The following is a 20,595-nucleotide window of genomic DNA, read 5'->3' on the forward strand; positions in this document are numbered from 1 at the left end:
CAAACCGATGTCTTTTGTTAAATCAACTTGAAAGCGATTATTAAAAACAACCAATGAGCCTGAATCCACTCCAGTGAGGAGCAGACGTGCATGAGAGCTTGTGTATATAATTTGGACAATGCTGATGCTTGGATCATAAGCATTTTTATTGCAGGGAGTGCAATCTATCAACATGTCATTTGAGGTTTTTTATATTTGTCTTGGGTCAGGGCTGCCCCAGTTTTTAAACAGTGGCTCTGTCACTCAGCAGCTTGGCTGACACTTTGTTCTTCTATTAATTCACACAAGCGTCAGTTAAACAAATTTATAATTAGTGGGCTAGGAGTTAAGAAAATTCTCTTGTTCAGTAATTAAGTTGGGAAGCCTGGAGTTTCAGAGTGGAGAAACAAAGCGCTGTCATACTTAGTTCCCCAGTAATCTTTCCTTCGTAGCCCTGTGGATTAAAATGATTGCTGGCTGTCGAGATCTCTGGCAAGGAGCCAGATCGCAGTGGAAGAAACGTGCTTCTCGCTGCAGCGATGATAATCTTGGTACAAGGCGTTGCTTAAATGCAGTTGTGCACGCTCGGCTCTGTTACAGCAGTATGGAAATCCAGAGCACGCCCAGCGCGGTTGCTCTGGATTCGTACCGGCATAACCAAGAATAGCTGAGATGCTTTTCAAAAGGCTTCTGCGTTTCAAGGTATTTGGCCAAAGCTATGTGGCATGATTAGGATGCTAAAAGCACCCTTATTAAAGACTAATTAAGAGGCAGCATCGTTGATGTTGCTACTGCAGGGAAGTTGGTGTAAGAGCTTAGGGTGTACAATAGAATGGTTTCCTTTTTTAATACTTGATGTCTTAATAACTGTCTTTGTGTATCACTGAAAAATATGACATGACCGCCCTAACCAACTGTTCACATTTTTTAAGTGGTATCAGCATTGTTAATTAACTCAAGTTTTAAGAAGTTGGGGAAGCTGAAAGCTGATGTGCTTTCATTCGGTGTGCTGCTAAGCTGATTTTCATTGATTTGTGCTTGTGAATTAATCAGCCATCCGAGCACTTAGTTATTCCATTTGCCTCTGCGCTTTCTTTGCTTTCTTTGTAAATGATATCTTTGAAGTTTATTAAAAGAATGAGTCACGTTGTAGCTTCCTAAGAATTTTCCCCCTCTGTAGTCATACATTTTTCATGCTGCTCAAATCATAATCTGTATAATGAACGCAGGGAAAATATTGCTGTATGGAGCCGCGTCTATACAGCTGAGCTTTGGAGATACATATCCTATTATTTGCATGGCTGGCTGCTCTAATATAAGAACATTTAAAATCTTTTTCAGACTTTCAGAGCCGGGCTAAAAAATTAATGTACTTCCCTGTTCAGCACTCCCCCGACTTGTCTGCAGTTGTGCACAGTCAACCTGTTTCCACGCTGGCTCTGAGTTATGGTGCGCGGCTCTAATATCCTTTGCTTGAGGCAGATTAATAGAGGAAGTCCCTCATAAATTTACCAGCGAGAGACTAATTGCTTCCAAAACTTGTACAGCTTCTAATTAGCATGAGTCTGTTTCTTTTGTAGCCCTATTTAAGCACTGCGTGGTTTACCTTGCTCTAATTTTAAGTGTTTGCAAGGGGTCTGTCTCTGTTTGTTGCTGGACATGACATGTTCAACTTTAATGTAGGTGAATTAGGTCTTGGGAGTGCAGCGTCAGCTGGGACCAGGTGCCATAAGCATAGCGTGGATGCAAATGCCATTTAAAAAGAAGTAGAAATGTCTTTCCTCTGTGAAGAACACGAGAATGCAAAACATAATCATCCATAAAATTGCGTGCGCTCTGTTTTAAAGACCTGTGCTTGATGGGATTTTGTGACTGGAATAAAACAGCTCAGCCAAAGAGCAAAGGTGGTGAAACCACCTAGAGAGGTACAGAGGAGTTGAGCTTTTGTCTAGAAGAAAAGCTGTTTCTTGTGTGAGTTTGCCCTTTTGGGTGCCAGTGGGTTTTGAGACCTGTGCTGCGATACCACAGGTTAAACCAGTTGGATGAGCCTTTAAAGAATTTTATCTGGAAAGAAAGAAATAAGCAAAAATACATCTGAGCAAGCTGCATACTGCTGAGCTATTTTATGAGAATTTTACTAACATAATTAAAGATGGAGCAAGGCAGTAGCGAATTTGAGGTCATGGCTAAGACTAATTTAGTAATTCAGGAGGTTCAAGTGATCAAATCTCCAAATTAAGAGCAGCTGATCTCAAAATGATGAGGCTGAAGTTGGGTGGAGTGGGGTGTAGGAGAACCTCAAGTTCTGACCAGTGATCGTCGCAGGGCACGGAGCTGGCTGCTGCAGGGGGTGGGTATTGCAGCGACCCAGAGGACCTCAGCTTCTCTTGCAAGTAAATCACCCCAACCAGCAGTGCTTGTCTTGGCTTTGTGTAGGGCGCAGCAGGAACACGCGTCCCCCTCCGACACGCTCTCCTTTGGTCCGTTTGCTGTATCGGGTGGTTGGGAAGGGAGCTGGAGCAGGAACCCAGTATCTCTGCTGACTTAATACAATTAAATCTGAGATGAAGGTGTCTTTTGAACAATGCCGCTTCTAAATTAGCGACTAGTTTTGAGTGTGCTTCCAGAAAACGATCAGAAAAGCTGTTTCCCCAAAGACTCGTGCTCCTGCCTGTTCACACTAGTGAGTTAGAGCTTTGCAGACTGATGGGCGGCGGGAAACTTCTCTCCGTGCTCTGCCCAAGGGATGCTCGTAGCGCTCGTCACGTCAGCCTGCACGTGCTGGGTACTTCCCACCCCATGGACTAGCTTTTTTTTTTCTTTTTTTTTTGAGTGCAGATACAATATGCCAGCACTGCGTGACCTTTATTTCTGCCAAGTCAGGGGAGATCAGGAGCTTTGGGGGTGCATGAGCAACGGTGCTGGCCTTCTGGCTGGCAGACGACATTGGGTGGGAGATCTGCCATCAGTGCAGATCAATCGTATAAAAAAAAAATCCCTCGATGTTTCCTGTGGATGTTCGCTCTGGGGCAATTACTTAAGTTCTCAGCGTTTCACAAAGCAGTACGGACTCTTTGTGGAGTGGTAGGATTCTAGAAATTCCTCAGTTGTTCCGGTGGCTTTTGACCAAAACAACACAAGCTGCTTTTTAATGTCATCAGGTCAGTTCTACTCATCAGTAAACAATAAGAGTTTTTCTACAGCATCAGCTTAAGCCTGGATTTTCACCTCCCTCTGCATGTGTGGGAGGCGCAGGCAGAGACGGACTTTTTTCCAAACAGTTCTCAGTATTTACTGAATTAATTTAAGCAAAAGATGGTAAGAGTGAGATGAGCTGGAGGGAGTTTTTATAAATGCCTTTATATTTTGGGGTGTTTGCTCGTGTACTCAGCCCTGAAAAATAATCTGTGTGTTTACTGACTGTGTTTGCACTGGCTTTACTGTGCCAGTGTTATTTTTGTATCTAGCTCATGGCCCTCGATATCCAGGGAGGATACTGAGCTGTTTGGACAAGTGCCCCCAATCTCTTTTTTTTTTTCTTTTTTTTTTAACAAGGGTCTGGAGTGCTGAGTGCCTGGAAGTCGCTGTAGCTGTCTTCTCAGCAGGGAGGGGCATGCTCAATATCTTCGTTAAAATGCTACCACCCCCCGACAAGCACTTGGTGAGCAGCCTGCAGACCTCCGTGTGAGAACAGAGGTGCTGATACCAAGCCAGAGAATTAAAGAATAATCTTGGAAACTGGTGACTTATGTTTCTTTAGATGGAGGAGGTTGAGCAGAGTTCTCCACCTGGTTTCTAGAAGTACTTGGCCACGTGAGGCTTCGTGTTCATCCTTTCATGCCGGCATCGAGGGTCTTGGTGGAGGGAATCGCTGGAGGTAGCGGCAGAGCCAGCAGCAAACCAGCTCTCGTGGTCGCCTCTAACCAGTGAGCTCATTGCTGAGCGACTGGGGTACTTCTGCCTCCCAAAGAGTGAATGAACAGCAAAGAGCAGCACCTTGCTGTTGAAATTTTCTTACAGTTTTGTAAGTCTTGTCCTAACTGGAAGTCAGAGGAGCAGTGCTGCCATGGAGAGGAGCAGCGAAGCAGGCTGGATTAGGAAGATGAGGTTTCGGCAGTGCCATGATGCTGTCAGGGCAGCTGTCCTTCCTCCCCGACAGCTTCCCCCCTGGCCCCGTGCAAATCTTTGTCTCCCTTTTTTCCAGGCTGTAAAAAGAGAGTCCCTCCCAGAGGTGCTGACTTGCTGGCTTCGTTAAGGATCGTTAGGTGCTTGGCTACTGCAGAACAGCTTAGAGCAGAGGGGCAGAAGCAAAGTCCTGTTGTTTCTGGGGGAACTCTCTTTTTGCCCCTAGTGAAGATGCTTTCATCCCCATGGAGTTGCTTCTGGTTTAGCAAAGGTGTCTTAGAGAAGGGAATGGGTGATGTGGCACCAGACCATGCAAATTCACCATTTCTGCACCTTTAAAGCCCAATTCCATCCCTCTGGTTGGAACCTAAAAATTAGCACTTGTCTTCAGAAGATCTCAAGGTTCACAGGCATCTTCTGCTTTGTTCCACTTTTGCGCCATTTAATTTTTTTTTTTTAGTGATTTTGCTTTTTGTGCTCTCAAGAATCATACACTTGGTGTGTGCACAGGAGAGGATGATTTGCATCCTTGCAGATATTTTTTTTTCCCCCCATTTTCTTTGGAAGGAAAAGGTGTTTAAAACTGCTGTTTCTCTGGGCTCAAGCTGCCGCTACCTTGCCAGCGTCTGCACCTGCACCTTCCTCCTAATAAGCCACGTCTCTGCCAGTGCTTGGTCTGGGCACCGCTGCCTGGTGGGACGCTGCCCAGCCCATCTGCACATGGATGCGTAATACTTCACAAATGCCCGTTTCTTACAACAAAACTGGGAGTATCCTAATTTTCCTATAAAACGACCAGTAGTTGGGAAGAACCTTGAAACCTCAAGATCCAAACAATCACGTGAATAAAACTGTTTTACTCAAAATCTCCAATATACGTATTCATAGAGCCTCAGGTTTCGGTTACCTGGGTCTCGTTGCGTGGGCACCATGGGGAAGACAGAAAATGGGTTTCAGCGTGCAGGGACTGTCTCTTCATCTTGACTGCCAAAATGCTCTTGGTCTGGAGCAGTTACAGCAATCGCCTGTAGCTAAAATAGACGGGTTTAATTCTCTCATAATTAAATTGAACAGCTGGAAGCAGGGAGAGCCAGCACTGTACAGCTGGGGGAGCTTCCCTGGGCACGGTTAGGGAGGAGGGCATGTAGGCCCTTGTAAAGCCATCCTGGAACGAGATTTGTGTGGATACTGGAGGACAGCGGCAGAAATCGCAGCCTTGGCTTGGAAGGGGAGAGGTCCTTACCTCTGCAGCACAGAGGGCAGATATCTCAAAGTGTCACGCTGACTTGTTGCATTGGTTGTTCGTGAGACTTTCTTCCAGGCATGTCATGTTTCAAAATGAAGTGACCTTCTCAAAGGTTCCTTGGTAGCTCAGGAGCACGAGCATCCTCCATTGGAATGCTTTTAAAGCTACTTTCCAGGATAAAGACTAACCTGTGTTTTACTGCTGGGGAAGCCTGGGCACACAGTAGTTTGGTGATGTGTCACTGAGGGAGAGACCAATTTTTTTTTTATGCCATCTCCAAATCTGTTACCTTTCCATAAGATACAGGGTGAAGGGGGACAAAACAGACCGTTTTCAGGGTTTGCTGTGGCTGATGTGCCAGCTTGTGAAAGGTTAAGCTGACAGTGACCATTTCCATGTTTCTTCTCAGGGCGTGACGTACTGCGGTGAAAGCTCGGCCAGCAACCTCACCATGGCCAACGTCCCCTGGCACGAGGAGGTGGTGCGCTTCGTCCAGGAGCTGGCCGACCTCATCCCCGGCTATGAAATTGCGTGCGAGCACGAACACTCGAACTGTCTCCTGATAGCTCACAAGAAGGTGAGGCTGTGCCAGGGTGTGAGACCAGGCACTGTATCTTCTCCTTGGAAGTGTTGCACAATTGCCTTGTTCCAACACGTTTTCTCTCTAGAGTTAGCTGGATACTTTTTTTTTGGGGGGGGGAAGCGTAGCATGTATTGCAGAGAGAGAGCTGTGGAATAGTTACTGAAGCTGCTGCAGGTTGCAGCTGCTCGTGACAACGCACAGCGCTACCGTGGCAATCCAGGCAAGAAGCATTTAACAGCTTGAGGAGGAGTTCAGTGCAATATCTCCTGTGCTCTGTCACACTCGCTTTGCATTTTGCGAAAAGCAAGAACAAATCTTATTTAGGTGGGTCAGCTGGCTTTGTCTTGTTTCTATATTTTCATGATGGTTTTCAGTGGCACAGACAGCTTGCTAAGGAAGCTACACCAGAATAGGCTAGGGTTGTGTTTTTCCTCTTCTGGACCTTTGTGATACCTACCAGAACCGTAGACCTCCTTCCTTTCAACCAGAGTTAAGATAATGTATTTTTCTTCCTTTGGAGAAATAATTTTGGCAAGAGACATTGATATGTGGATGTTAACAGAGGATGCTTTCCTTTGAACTGGAGCTGCCCTTCTGCAAAACTGTTTTGCAGGATAAATGAAGCAGTTAGAACAATTATACGCATTCTGCATCCTAATGGTGGAGAAGAGGTAGCGGTGCTGCCTTCTGACACCAGTCCAGCATCCCTTTACGCTACTGGAGTGCTTCGCAGGCCAAGCAAGTCTCAGCAGCCTGTGTGTGTGTAAAATGTATTGTTTGAAACTTGGGTTCCTTCGTAAATACCATCAACACAATCTGAAATACAAATGAAATGCCAAAAAAAAAATTAAAGGATGCAGGGTAGGAAAAATATCAAGTACAATTTGGCTTTCTGAGCTTCAGAAAAGCTTAATAGAAAGATAATAAAAATGTATAATAATGTGCTAGCTAGGCAACTGATGGAGCAGCTACTTATTATGCTAATTGTGATGATTTTGCTCTCTGCATATTCTTCGCTTGTGTTTGCTGAAGTCACGAGCGCTCTCGCGTCCCTCGCTTAGACGGGAGCTGGTTTTAGTGAGTGGTGGTGCAGGGCTTTCCATGCGGGGTGATTCACAGCACGCACAGGGAAAAACTGGTTAACATCACCACTTGCAAAAGATCCGAAATATTTCAAATCCATGTTTGAAAATTATTAGAATCTCATTGTTGAAAACTTCTGCACAGTTGTAAAACCGTTGCTTGCTTTTGCAATTTGCAGTTTTACGGGAACAGCTGTAAAGGAGCAGAGAAAAACGGGATACCTGGCACTATTGTTGTTTTAACTCACCTTAAAGTTGCTTTATTTACAGTCTCAGTCTTGGTGGTTGCCACTGGCAACTGTGCCTGAGCAAATCCTTGAATGCAAAATATTCTTTTCCGTTCTAAGGTGAAGGGCCCAGGGAAAGAAAGGAAACAGATTGCCACCTAACTTATCGATGCATAATTTAAGTAACACCGTTAGTAACAAGAATAGATTGATACTGGCCCAGGAGGAATTCAACAGCTGCTTTGCTTTCCAAAGCCATTAGGAAAGGGCGTCTTTTGGAAACAATCTACACTCGGTACTAAAATAACTAATAAAAAATAAATTTATTTCTATTACATTTAATTCTGAATTTCAGGCTCCAGTGGAGAATAAAATTTGTCAGTGTATATTATTTGCAGAAAACCTGTGCTCTGGGAACAATCAAACTGAGTGAGTAATTGCAAAATCAAAGGTTTCTTTAAAAAGTTAAGGAGTTGCAGGAAGACGGTAATAAAAATCATTAGGAAATGTGATTTATTTCACTGTGTTCTTCTAGGTCTGAGTTTTGAGGTGTTCAAACAGTGCTCATATTAATAATTTTAAACGCCAATATTGAAATGCCAGCCTGTACGAAAGAGTCTGGAAATGTCAGAGAAATAATGCATCTTCCTTGCAGCCTCTGCTCCTTGATTTATGGAGAATCAGTGATTGGCACCTGCTTACTTGATGAATAATAATTTAGGATTTAGACTCTGAAGTCTCTTAAGGCTACGGATTTAGGTAGAAAAAGGGATTTTAGGTAGAGGAAACTGCGGTTTGTATGTGTGGTGTTATTTTCTTGGGAAATCAAGAAGCAATACAGAGATAGGAGCTGTTGCATTTTTGGGGTACTTCAGTGTCTTAAAAATCTACCGTTAAGCTTCCAAGTCTCTTCCCACACACACATCCCCCCCCTTTTTTTTTTTTCCCCTGCTGACCAGAAGTGGGTTCCTGATGTCTGAGTGTCTTTCTGCAGTTACAGGTGAGGTGCTTGCGAAAGCCTTCAGGACTCGGTGAGTCTCGGGAAGTGAGATGTGTCACACTTAACCTGAGGGAGCTTTGGATCTGGCACTCCTGCACTACCCCAGGAGAGCTTGAAAAGTCTCATTAACTGAAGCCCTACAGTAAAATGTTTGTTTTCCAGTTACCCTTCACAGAGCCCTAAAAAATAACACAGAACGCCTGCACCCCACTCACCGTGACCTGAAAAACCATTAGTTACTGATATTTCCACTTTTTTTGGGCCAACTGGGTATGAGCTTCCTAAGCCTGAAGGACAAGCGAGGACAGCCAGGGTTGAGTGCGGCCCTCCCTTGGCTTGATCTGGGCTCCCATGGGTGGGAGGGCTCCTCTTCCCTGCCTCTTCTGCATCCTCCTCCCAACTTTCCGCTCCCCCCTGCACGCTGGTTTCCATCTCCCCTTGAGAGGTGCCTGGTGTGTTTTGGCTCCATCCTATTTGATTCTTTTCTTTAGCAATAGTGCTGAATTCTTGAGTAATTACATTTGCTTTGTATCAAATCCTATAAACACCATGGTACAAAAAATCTAATTTATTACAGTGCTTTTGAACTAATTGGCTGAGATAGAGACAGCAGCAACTTTATAATTTAACGGTTAATTCAAGTAACCTTTTCCAGAGAGAGACCTTAGGTGGCTGCTTTTCCTGGGTTGCAACAATAAATGTATCCTCGAGACGACCGTAACAAGTGCCTAAGAAGGGGGAACGTGCTGCAGCTGCCTTGCAGCAAAGACTTCTTCGAATGAAAGTTAGCACTTGGTAATTTCTAGAATAAAACCCTCTGCCCTGCTTTGTTGAATTTGCTTTGCGTGTATGTTTACCACCCCCTCCATTGTGTCGAAACGCTTGCCTGCCAATTATCTCCTATTGCGTTCATTTAAACATCTACCTCGCTTTTGCAAGCGGGCTGTTTTCCAGCCACGTTCTCCCTGTTGCTTTACAGCCGCGAGTTTCTTGTTAGTGCAATTTGTATTGTGTGCTGCTGCTCGGTCTGGTCCTTAGCAGGTCTGCTAGTACGTGTGAGCATCCCTGCCTCTTCCCTGTGATGCTGGGATTGATTTCCATGTCAATTAGGCATGCGTAGCACAGGGAATAGTCCTGAAATCCCATCGCTTTTTGCTCTCTTCGGAGGTCTCGGTTAACAGGGTGAAACGAATGGCTGGTGGGCTCAGAAAAGTGGCTGCCATCATCCTTTTTTGCCTTAATAAATGGATACGCCTGACTTCCACAAGCAGATCTGAGTCCATACCCTGGATCCAGATGTTCCCTCGTGGTGTGGATGCAGTCCTGTGCCCCGGACCTCCCTTGTCTCTCACCAGCTGGATTATTTCCCTGGTGGATGTGGTCTGGGTTAGCATTGAGTTCTCCAGTGTGGCAGGGTGAGCCTGGCATCCACAAAATGACCCAAGGCAGATGCTTTTAGGAAGGTCCCTGTAATCATTTCATTTCTCATAACCAAAATGCAGTGCCGAGGGTACACAGGGTACCTCCAAGGCAGGTGTCACAGGCAGTTTGAACTGAAATGAGTTGGGGGGGATAGTAGCCTGGACAAAGGTGCTCATCACTCTCCATCAACCAAGAAATCTTCCCAGCAAAGAGGGAATCAGCCTTTTCCTTCCCACTGGGTTTTCCAGCACCACCCATGCCTGTACCGTGGGGGCTCGGGTGGGACGTGAAGGCTTCACGTGCGTCCTGGCTGCGCTTGCAGAAGGCTCAAGAGGCTGGGTGAAAGGCGTTGAAGTTGTTCCATGCTGAGCATTTCATCTATATTTAGGGAGGAAAAGGAAGCACTTAACTACCAGCTGCAGATCGACTAACAAGGGTTATATTAGAGAAAAATAGTCCATCACATTTTATTTCCTTCCTGCCTTGCAAATCATTTGGGGAGTATAAGCTGTCCTTGCGATCTAGCATCCCAGATCCAGAATTTGGATCACGTTCTCTCTGCCTGCTCGCCCATCAGTTACCCCGTACCTGTGACAGCGTTACAGTGCAAGGGGAAAAACAAACTTGGGTTGCTGCTTCGTGTTAGAAGGTCACCAAATAGGTGCAATGTCCCCGTGTCTGCAGCAGACGCAGGGGATGGGGTTGCTCCCCAGCTGAGGACGAGGTGTCTCAGTAGCCAAAGAACAGCCTTAGTGCAGGTGTGAGTACGAAATGTTAGTTTCCTGAAGGTTTTTTTCCTTTCCGTTGGCTCCTTCAAAATAGGAAGGTGGCTCTGCTGTGCTTGATCTGTTAGTTATTAAAAGAAGATCACAGTTGTGCTAAAGTAATCCGTTTTTCATCCATTGGAATTAAAACTCTCTGGATATAGCCCTGGTTTAATTGGCAGACGAGATGTTCTGCTCTGCAGCGGGTAGGGATTAAAAAAAAAAAATCTGCAATAACGAATATTTTCTTTAGAATAACTCACGCAAGATTAGATGTAATAAATAGAAGCTAACAAGTTGCAGAGGAGCGGTCCCACGGGCGTAGGGCCATACGGCGCTGGCGAGGGACGGTGTCCGCCCAGCAGTGCATGGGTCGGGTCAGCGTTGGTTTGGTGTCGCCTTTTTATTTCACTCTCTTGGGAAACATAATAGCGAATCCCATTTCCAGGCGTTCTAGTCGCCAGGTTTGGAAGGTGTTTCGTCTGCTTTAACATGTCTGATTGCTAATGAGCACTTATTTAAGACACTGAATGTATAACTACAAGGCTACTTTTTGTTTCCGTCTAAAATCGATGGAAACTTTTGGTGCTGTTAACTGTCTGCAAAGTTGCTGAGGGGTTTAAAGCTCGGTTATTCCCGGGGCTTGGTGTCACTGTGCAGATTTTCGTTCAGCCCCACAGATATGGGATGTAGTGAGACTCTCGCCTCTGTGTGCCTGGTGTCCTGTTGGATTGGTTATGACCTTCTATTGCACGCATTTGTACCTTAATAACCAGCTTAATCTTAACTTCTTCCCCCTAAAGCCTGAGGTTACTACTGGTAACAGAAAAGAAAAGGTTTTTTAGCTTTTTAACAAGCAATATGACCCTGTTAAGATTAATCTTATCTACAATATTTCTTCTTTTCCTGAGTGACTCTAGCTCAGTCACTTCCACTGTCGAACAAAGGGAGCCTTAAATAATTGTGAGCCTTAATTAGGTGAGAAACCGTGTGTAATAATTCAGTGAATTATTTGTTTGACTTGGAAAGCTTCATACTGGCAGGTGGCGAAAAGAGTCATAGCAGTTGCGTAATGCAAGTGCTTTGCACTCCCATTACATATGACCTGCTTAATAATACCCTGTGTGAAAGTGTAAAAGCTGTTTTGTTTATTGCAATGATGGGCTGTCTTCAAATTTAAATTAAGGAGCTCAGGACTGGAGCCATCAAGATCATTTTTCCAGCTGCCTTTTTGATGTCAAGCCCAGAGAAGTGGCTGACGGTGGAGACCAGCGATAGAAAACCAGTAGCTGAAAGCTGCTGCATTGCAAATCTGGAGCGGTAACTAATTCCCGAGTAACACGTTTGACATGGCATTACCCTCTACTCGGACATCTCCTGTTTCGGGTACCAGCGGTCTTAAATGCTTCTAAGCCAAGCGACCTTGGGAAGTGAAGTGGAGTGGGAAGATGTGATTTTATTTCTCAGAAGGGGAGTCATAAAGGTAAAGACTGGGAAATCAGCCATGGCGAGAGCGGGCTGAACCTACCCGTCCAGCTTCGCGCACGGCCTCGGCTGCTGTGGTATTTAAATTCCTGCAGCCTGCAAGAGCCCAGCTGCACCGTCTAGACAGTTCATGAGACTTCTGTCCATTACAGAAAATCCAGATGTGTACGTTCCCCCACCGAATGTGTGGATGTGGTTCACGGAGCAATCCTCTGCAAGCTTTGTGATGTTCCTTTAGGACCAATACGCTACAGCAGACCTGGGGTCTGTAAGTGTCCCCTGGTCTCTTTGGTGACAATCAAAATGTAAGAGGAAATAAAAGGGGTGATGGGTGTTAACTCCTGCCCTGCCACATGGCCAGCTGCGGCCAGTGTAAAATTAGCCGGGATGGATTTATTTTTGTATTCATACATTCACATATACATATAGTGTTTTGATGCTGCTGAGTTGTTCCAGCTGCTGCCAGGGATTCTAAGGAGAGGAGCATTTCTACTACAGATTTTTTTTTCTCAAAATACTCTTAATAATATAAGCCCTGTAGTGTGCCTGTGTGGGACGAGTGGTCTTCAGTGACCCTGTGGGCTGTGAGCTCACCCGGCCTGACATACGCAGTCTGCACAGCTGGCAGGAGGCTGCACGGATACTTGAAAACAAGTTTTTGGGTTTCAGGACCATAGATATGTAAGCATGGAATTAAAAAATAAATAAAACTGCTTAAGACCTGTGTGCAAAGCCACACTGTCTCCCCAGAACAGTGCTTTTCCTTAATAGCAAAAGAATATATTTACGCAAAGAAAGTATTTCAAGGAAAGGCACTGAAAAACGGACTAAGGATATCCTAACTGCTTCTCCAAAGATAATTCAGAGATAACTTTTCTTCTCGGGAAAGAATATAAATGGAGTGTAGTAGTGGGTTTTTTTTTTAAATCCCTCTGTGTTTAAGTGCTCAGGCGGTGCAGGGACTGTGATGTTTGCAGGCTCCGAATGCATTACTTCCCTTAAAAAAAAAAAAAAAGTCTTTGTGCACAAAATGATTTTGGTTTTGGTTTTTTTTTTTTTTGGAAGGGAACCCCCCGCCTGCAACACCAAATGCATCTTGCAGTCCTGGGTCGCCAAAGCCACGGGCAGTGTTGCTGCTGTTGGCACTGGGGGATTGGTTTGCGGGTGGCAGCCGGGAAGGGGCCGTGCAGATGGTGCTGGATCCAGCCGCTCCGTGGGGAGAGGAGACGGGGAGCAGGGCACCCTGGCAGCACAGAGCCCCTGCGTGAGCTGTCGGCTTGTGTTGCTTGGCTAGGATTTTCACGCTCAGGCAGGGAGAAGACTTAATCATTTCTGAATGTCTAAGAGCAGAGCTGGCGGTTGGGTTTAATTTGGTTTTTGGGATGCGACATGAAAGTGCGGACTGGGAAGCATCGTACCTGCTGGCCTTTTAAAAGCTGAGTTGCTGAGATTTGCTTTTGCAAAACGCTCCTTTCATGTCTCGTGCTATGTGCAAACCAAAATAAGTGTCGACTGAAACATCTGGCAAAGCCAGGTTTTAAAATGCTGGAAGTTGTAACTAGAAAAGCCATCAGAGGAGCAGTGGGCTCTCCCTGCCCTCCTGCATGATGCTGCACCGGTTTCTGTGCCTCCCTGCAACTGAAGCACGTGCTGTTTTCCCTGCTTACCACTGATCGGTGGGGTTTTTTGTGTGGTCTTTAAAACTACACATAAAACTGCTGTACTCAACCATTAAACCCTGTGCGTCTGCCTGGGGAAGAATCCATTTGTTGGACTACTAAATCTTCACGTCCTTGAGTAATTAAAGAGTAGCTGTTGCAAGACCCAAAGCTCTGCTTTCTCTTGCTAGTCTTCCCCCTGCTCCTCGGGGATGCTGTGTTGCAACACAGCTCATCGGAGAAAGGTTTCCCATGGGTCCTCTCCCCATCGGGGTCGGACTCTGTCCTCCCAACCCAGGGTTTGCTCTGCGAGGATGAGGACTGCAGGGAGCCACAGCTGGCTTTGCCCCACTGCTCTGCTTTATTCCCTTATGTAGCCCATACTATTTAGTCCTTTTCTGAAAATACATTAAGTTTTTTTGTAGAGAAGGACCAGGGTGGATGGATGAAGAGGAGGAGCCTCCTCGTTTCAGTGTGTCTTTCTCTGAAGAAAATACAACATTATCCTTGTTAGGACAAAGTAATTGATTTTTGGCTGATTTCCATTTTTCAGTGTTAGTGTTTCATGTGTCACCATCTCTGCCTCTCTTCTATATTTTATCCTTTCGTATAAACCCTGTGTTTATTTCTCGGCAATTATGCATATCTGGAGGAATGTAGTAAATTGTACTACTGTATTGTTCTCAATATATGCATATGTTTTTACCCCCCAAAAATTGCTTATGCAAATATGTTGCTAAGAAAAGAAATATGTAGTGTGGCTCTTCATGAATGTTGATAGCTTTCTGTAGCAAGAAGCTTCTCTCTCTGCAGTCAGAGCAGCTGTAACCCGACTGCAAAAGATAATTTAAAGAAATTTCCTGTTCATATCCGCTCTTGTGAGTTATAAGAGAAAAGGGAGGTGTTAACCGTGCTCTGTTGATGCTCCCAGGTAACTTGGCTCTCCATTTTAGTCCTGGCTCCTGGTTGTCTTTGCAGTACATATATTAGTTTTGCTATAGACTGTTTGAGGGACTGGCCATGTCCATGGACAACACAACCCCGGGCAGGTAGCTCCGTCCTTTTGCACTATTGCCCTGTGGCTCCCGTGGGTCCAGCCATGCCGTTCCTGGCAGAGGTGTGTAACCCCTTGACAAACGTCCCCAGTGGTGTCCAGCATCACGCCTAGATGTGCTTTTCTGGGCTTGAAGGCCACTACGAGTTCCCTCTCGCTTCCTTTGCCTCTTGTTTTCCCAGCATTAATGCCTGCTCGGGGCAGTGCTCCTTGCTCTGGCTGTAGGATCTGCAGAAATCAGGCAGGTTTTGCATTGCTGTGCACCGGTGCCACGTCTGTAGGGAGCAATCGGTGGTGGGACCATGGGGACTGGAGCCTGGGGACCCGAGCTCAGGGACCCTGGGAGCACGAGCTCTAAGGGGAAGGTGTACGCTGGCTCCCATGTCATCTCACTGCTTGAGCAAAGCCCTCTGAGGGCGAGTTTGTCTTTCTGGACAGCACAGCCTGGCTTCAGAGCCAGCTGAAGGAGCTTTATCACTTTTTTTTTTAATGATGCTAGCTTAAAAAAAAACCAAACAAAAAACAAACAAACAAACGAGGGAAGGGTTTCAGCCATTTGTCTTTTGTCGATGTATTTATCACCTTAAGAGACTTAACCAGGTAGTGTAACCCCTTGACAAACGTCCCCAGTGGTGTCCAGCATCACGCCTAGATGTGCTTTTCTGGGCTTGAAGGCCACTACGAGTTCCCTCTCGCTTCCTTTGCCTCTTGTTTTCCCAGCATTAATGCCTGCTCGGGGCAGTGCTCCTTGCTCTGGCTGTAGGATCTGCAGAAATCAGGCAGGTTTTGCATTGCTGTGCACCGGTGCCACGTCTGTAGGGAGCAATCGGTGGTGGGACCATGGGGACTGGAGCCTGGGGACCCGAGCTCAGGGACCCTGGGAGCACGAGCTCTAAGGGGAAGGTGTACGCTGGCTCCCATGTCATCTCACTGCTTGAGCAAAGCCCTCTGAGGGCGAGTTTGTCTTTCTGGACAGCACAGCCTGGCTTCAGAGCCAGCTGAAGGAGCTTTATCACTTTTTTTTTTAATGATGCTAGCTTAAAAAAAAACCAAACAAAAAACAAACAAACAAACGAGGGAAGGGTTTCAGCCATTTGTCTTTTGTCGATGTATTTATCACCTTAAGAGACTTAACCAGGTAGTGAAAAATTCAATAAAAAACCTGACCGCATTAGTCTGAAATAACACCGATGTTTAGCATTGGCTCGCCTCTTATATGGATGTTGTGAAACTATTTTGAGTCTTAAATCTTTTGTTATCTATGGAATAATCACAAAATTGTTAAAATCCAATCTGTAAATCTTGTGGGCAATTGGGGCTGTTCTCCCCCACCCCATGTTTGTCTGTTTTTTATTCCTCAGCAGAAATAATTGCTTTCCAAGACACATTTAAAGGATTGCTCCCATTTCTTCATGTTTTATAGCTGTGCTATTGCAGCACTAAAAACATTTAATATTATTTGATCTGCTTTTGTAGTGAATCCCAGGCAGCCTTCGTTTGGTTGTTCTGGTGGGAAGGGTATTGTCACCTTAATCTGCAGGAGGCGGCTCCCGGCCTTAATAGCTCCGTTGTGTCAGGAGCTGCGTGTTCAGATGGAGTCAAAATGAAATAGCTTAAAATCTCGCTTTGGTGACCTAGCCAAAGTTCAGGACGCAGAGCAACGCACGTGGTTTATGCAGGCCTGGAGGGCTGTATCCCGCCAGGCAGCGGTTTTCTCCCCGGGAAAGCATACGTAGTGCTTTATGCTAAGGGGAGCGAGCGATGAGGGGAGGAGAGGGCAGAGGTCCCTTCCAGCCACTCACCAAACCACCTCTCAGCATCCCACCTCGCTCAGGAGCACAACCCGAAAGCCGGCGGGTCTGGGCACGCTGCCTTTGGGCCAGCTGCGTCCTTGCTCGCTCCACTGCGTGCTTCCTCCGGTGGCCTCTGAAAGCTTTGCTGCCCAACTCCAGGTGATGGGGGCTTTTTGGGACTGGCGCGGGGAGATCTTCGGTTTTATTTCCTTCTGCCGCTAGCCTCATCAAAGGTCACTAACTCCATGGAAGAACAGCTTATGTGGTGAGATACAGCCACGGCATGGTACTGGGGGGGGTGGGGGGAAATAGTTTGCTTCTAAAAAGAGAGAAACCATCTGATCGTGTCCCAGAAACTCATGTCAGACTCTCATCCCTGTACGGGACCGCTTCTGCCCTCGGCTGGGCGGTGACAGTGCTATACTGATGTTGAAGCTGCTGTGGATGATGGAAGCACCAGCACTGATGCCAGCCCATTCGTAGGACGGTGATTTTTTTTTACCCACCCGTTGCCAATTAAACCGGTTGTGAGTGCAGCTGTATCACCATTGACTGGCTTGACACAGCAATGGTGTGAGCGGGGCTTCTTCTAGAAATAGCCTAGAAATAGTTCTCTATCTCCTACAGGTAATAGTATGCTGTTTTCGTGCAGTTTCTAGCTTTAAGATTCTGGAGAGGCAGATATCTACGCCAGTGTTTGGGTTGGGGATGGTGGCTGCAGTCCATACCCTCGTTTCAGCTGGTCTGGGTGGCACCAGCATCTCCTGTGGCTTTGGTGCTCTTGCTGAGCCACTCTTGACCCCACAGGGTTAACGGCTCATTGCAAGCTCCCCCTTCCACCCTGAGATTAGAGCATCCCGTTGGTTTTCAAGGAAAGGGGCTTCACCGACTTACCTGTTCAGCTGAGTTCCAAGTCTCAGCAGCTTTTTTGTTCTTTATGTGCTAGGTTTCTTTTAGTTGGCCTCAAGGCTATCTAGGGACCCATCTGACGTGTTAGGAGTGCTCCGTACCCATCACGGGAATAAGCTCAACAGCTCGTGTGCTAAACAACTCTCCCATGTGCCATGTGTGTTAAAGGCTTTGCTGGATCCTGTGGGTTGGGGTTTTTTTGCCCTTAATTTGTGCGAGAATTTGCTGAGTGTTAGCGAATCAAATCTGGGGGGAGCAGGGAGTCTTCGCATGGCGTGAAGTTGTCACCTAGCACCTCCACACTTACTGGGAGGGAAGTTCAGGTCTCCTGAGCCTGGATCTTGTTTGGGACCTGCCGCTTTACAGGCGATATGTTGTCTCCTCTGCTATTGCTTTACTTGCGGACGCGCACACTGGAAAGGACGTGTCGCCTTGGTGAGACATGGCCTCCACCTTAGTGTATGAAGAATGAGCGTTGGGCGAGTTTATTTACGGCGAGACTTGTTCCGCGCTGTTATGACTCTGCAGTCTCACATCTCCGCTCCGTGCAGAGGACGACTCCTGCAAGAATTCACTGTAATTACGCAGGCAGCAATGGGTTAGCATTAGCAATGTTTGATTGCAGAATTTTGCAGGTGTGAGCAGTTTTTCCAACCAAAAAAGCTTTTAGCTCTTGGGCAGAAAGTCAAGTGCAAGTGCCATTTTAAATGCATAACCATCAGGTTTTTGAAAAAAACAGGGAGTCAGTCTGTTTCCTTTTTTTTTTTTTTTTTTGGATGAAGTGCATAATAAGCTTTTAGCTCAGATAAATCCTAATTGAGGATTCAGTCAAGGCTGTTGCTAAATTAGCAGAGCAGGTCTGCTAGACAAATGCAGCTTCAGCTTGTCAAAATAAGCGATTCTTAAAATTCTCACATGGAAAGAGGATTCATGTCATTAAACATTTTTATCTTCCCCTGTTCCCAAACACAGCCCTCTTGCCCCTTTAAGAATCACTCAAATCCATCCCAATCACCACAGCACACGGCTCTGGTGTTGCTCCCGTACCATTTTGCCAGGCTGTGGCTGCCCTGGAGTTGGCGTCACACGCTCTGAACAGGGGCTTTGGTTGACCTTGGAAAGGTCCCTTCATCAAGGGGTACCTGGGCATCGCTCTCAAATTTACACGCTTCTTCCAGGGCTCTTCCAGTTCCCTAAACCAAGGTCTTTCAGGTGTAAGTGACACCTGGCAAGTGCAGACATGCCTGGGAAAGCTTTGGGATGCACCGTGGAAGCGTTCCTCCTGGCAAAGTGGGGCTGAAGTGGTGGTAGGATCTGCTGCTTTGAAGGGTCGGGCAAAGCACCCAACAGTCAAACCCTCATGGAGATTACCTGCTAGGAGAGAGCACTAAGTGACTAAAGCTGTAAGAAAAATGGCCATCCTGTATCTGTGTGTGTTTTCAAACCCCGTGGATGAAATGTGGCTCAGAAACAGTAAGTTCTGGGTATTTGTCCACCCACCTGAATTTCTTTTTTTTTTTTTCTATTAAAGCAGTTATCCTACATTAGCTTCTGGATGGCTTTACCCTGGACCTTAATGTGGCTAGAAAATTAAAAAAAAGACTACAGCTGGGTAACCAATTTAATATGCACCCAGCTTGTCTTAGCATAAATGTGGTATTTAGTACCCTCATCTCTCCCTGGCTCGGTAACATGTTGCTTTTCCTTCCAGTTCAAGATCAATGGCGAGTGGTGCACCTGGATCAACTACGACCGCTTCCAGGAGCTGGTGCGAGAGCACGAGAGGAGCGGCGGGTCCAAGACTTTCACAGCGGCCGATTACGCAGCCAGAACTCCTCTCTGGGCGCTGTTTGGGTCCAGAGAAAGGGGATTCGATCCCTTGGATGTAAGATACCAGCGGAAGAGCAAAGCGAGAGACATCTCTGGGTGCTGAGGTTAGGTTGGGGCTCGCTGAACTCTGGGCTGGCTGGCTGCTGAGTTTTGGTCTCCATTTCTAGGCTAACACCGACTTTTGAATCTATTCACCTAGATTTTTCTGACGTTTGATATTGAGAGAGAGGGTAAAGCCTTTATTTAACCCTTCCCTCCTGTTTTTAGGGCTTCTTGGATGAAAATATTTATAATGCTCTCTATCTCAAGATAAATCACAAATGGTACATGCCAGCAATTTATCGTAACTGGCAGTGTGATGAGGGAGGCAGTGGCTGTGGTCTCCACAGCGGAGAGTGTTTGGAGTTGGATGTGGAGGGGGAGCGTTCGTTTGACTTCTGTGCCCTGCTGCAAGGAGAGCCCGGCACGTGCTGGCGCCCAACTCGGCAGCAAAACGTTCCGCGTCCATAAGGGTGAGTGCCAAGGGGATTTCAGCGCCACAGGCTGGTTGGATCTGTGCAGGTGGGACCGCAGAAGGATCTGGATCTAAAAGCCTGAGCCCTGCTGGAAGTATCATTGTACAGACAGTAACAAAGATTTATGTGTTTTAAACACTGGTGCCAGTGGCTATAAAGACCCAGCCCCAAGAAGCTGAAGCTTGGGAATGGTATAAGTAAACAGCACCGCTCTTAATATCGTCTGCGACTTCTGATATCTCTCCAAGTATTTTCCAACTTCATGGGTTTGGCAATGAATATTTTCCGAGTAGTTTTATCCCACTCCCCCAGCAGCCTTAAACAACACACATAATTCTTCAAAGCCCCGTTAGACTCCCGCTGTTTGTGTCCAGTGTCCTGCTGATGGTGAGGACGTGCTGTGGGGGCCAGCAGGCTTGGGGGCCAGCAGATGGCTTCCTTTGCTCCACACGGACAAGTCGACGGTGTCGCTGCTGGTTTGGGTGGAGGTGGTAATCTGGTGTAAGTGAAAACTGGATCTGGTTGAGATCTCTTGTGTCAAGAAACAAACTCTTTTCATTTGGAGAGGTGATGTCGAGGCACAAGGTCCAGTGACGTGACCACGGGTGTTGCTCTCGGGGACCCTGGGCCCTGCCTGGCACTCTGTTTGGAGGTACTGCAGCCTGGCTGGAAAATTGCATTTAAATGGGAGGGGGATGGGTTGTTTTCCGCTGGGGAAAATCCCCACTTTCGTGTGCCGACGACCTCTTCCTTTCTGTTTCTGCAACACCCGTGTTGGCTGCAGTCCCCGACGGGTTGCAGAGGATCGGTGTGCAAACAGCCGGGACAGACCCCCGCTGTCCGGTTGTGCCTTCAGTTGCTGAATGGCTGAACTAGGCTACAACGCTACCGCTTCCCAGCTAACCTCCCGCAGCTCTGCCGGT

General features: G+C 46.6%; 1 protein-coding gene across 1 annotated transcript in view; it reads left to right on the forward strand.

Moving 5' to 3' along the window:
• LOC103912867 (S-adenosyl-L-methionine-dependent tRNA 4-demethylwyosine synthase-like) overlaps positions 1 to 20,556 on the forward strand; it is a 107,965-nt gene extending 87,409 nt beyond the window's left edge. The window contains exons 14-15 of the mRNA XM_009319274.1: positions 5,760 to 5,927; positions 19,039 to 20,556. Of these exons, the coding sequence (XP_009317549.1) occupies positions 5,760 to 5,927; positions 19,039 to 19,260 (390 nt within the window). The 3' untranslated portion in view covers positions 19,261 to 20,556. The remainder of the gene's footprint in view (positions 1 to 5,759; positions 5,928 to 19,038) is intronic.
• The last annotated feature ends 39 nt before the right edge of the window (positions 20,557 to 20,595 follow it).

The sequence above is a fragment of the Pygoscelis adeliae genome, unplaced genomic scaffold (assembly GCF_000699105.1).
Source record: "Pygoscelis adeliae isolate BGI_AS28 unplaced genomic scaffold, ASM69910v1 Scaffold282, whole genome shotgun sequence".
Lineage (NCBI taxonomy): Eukaryota > Metazoa > Chordata > Aves > Sphenisciformes > Spheniscidae > Pygoscelis > Pygoscelis adeliae.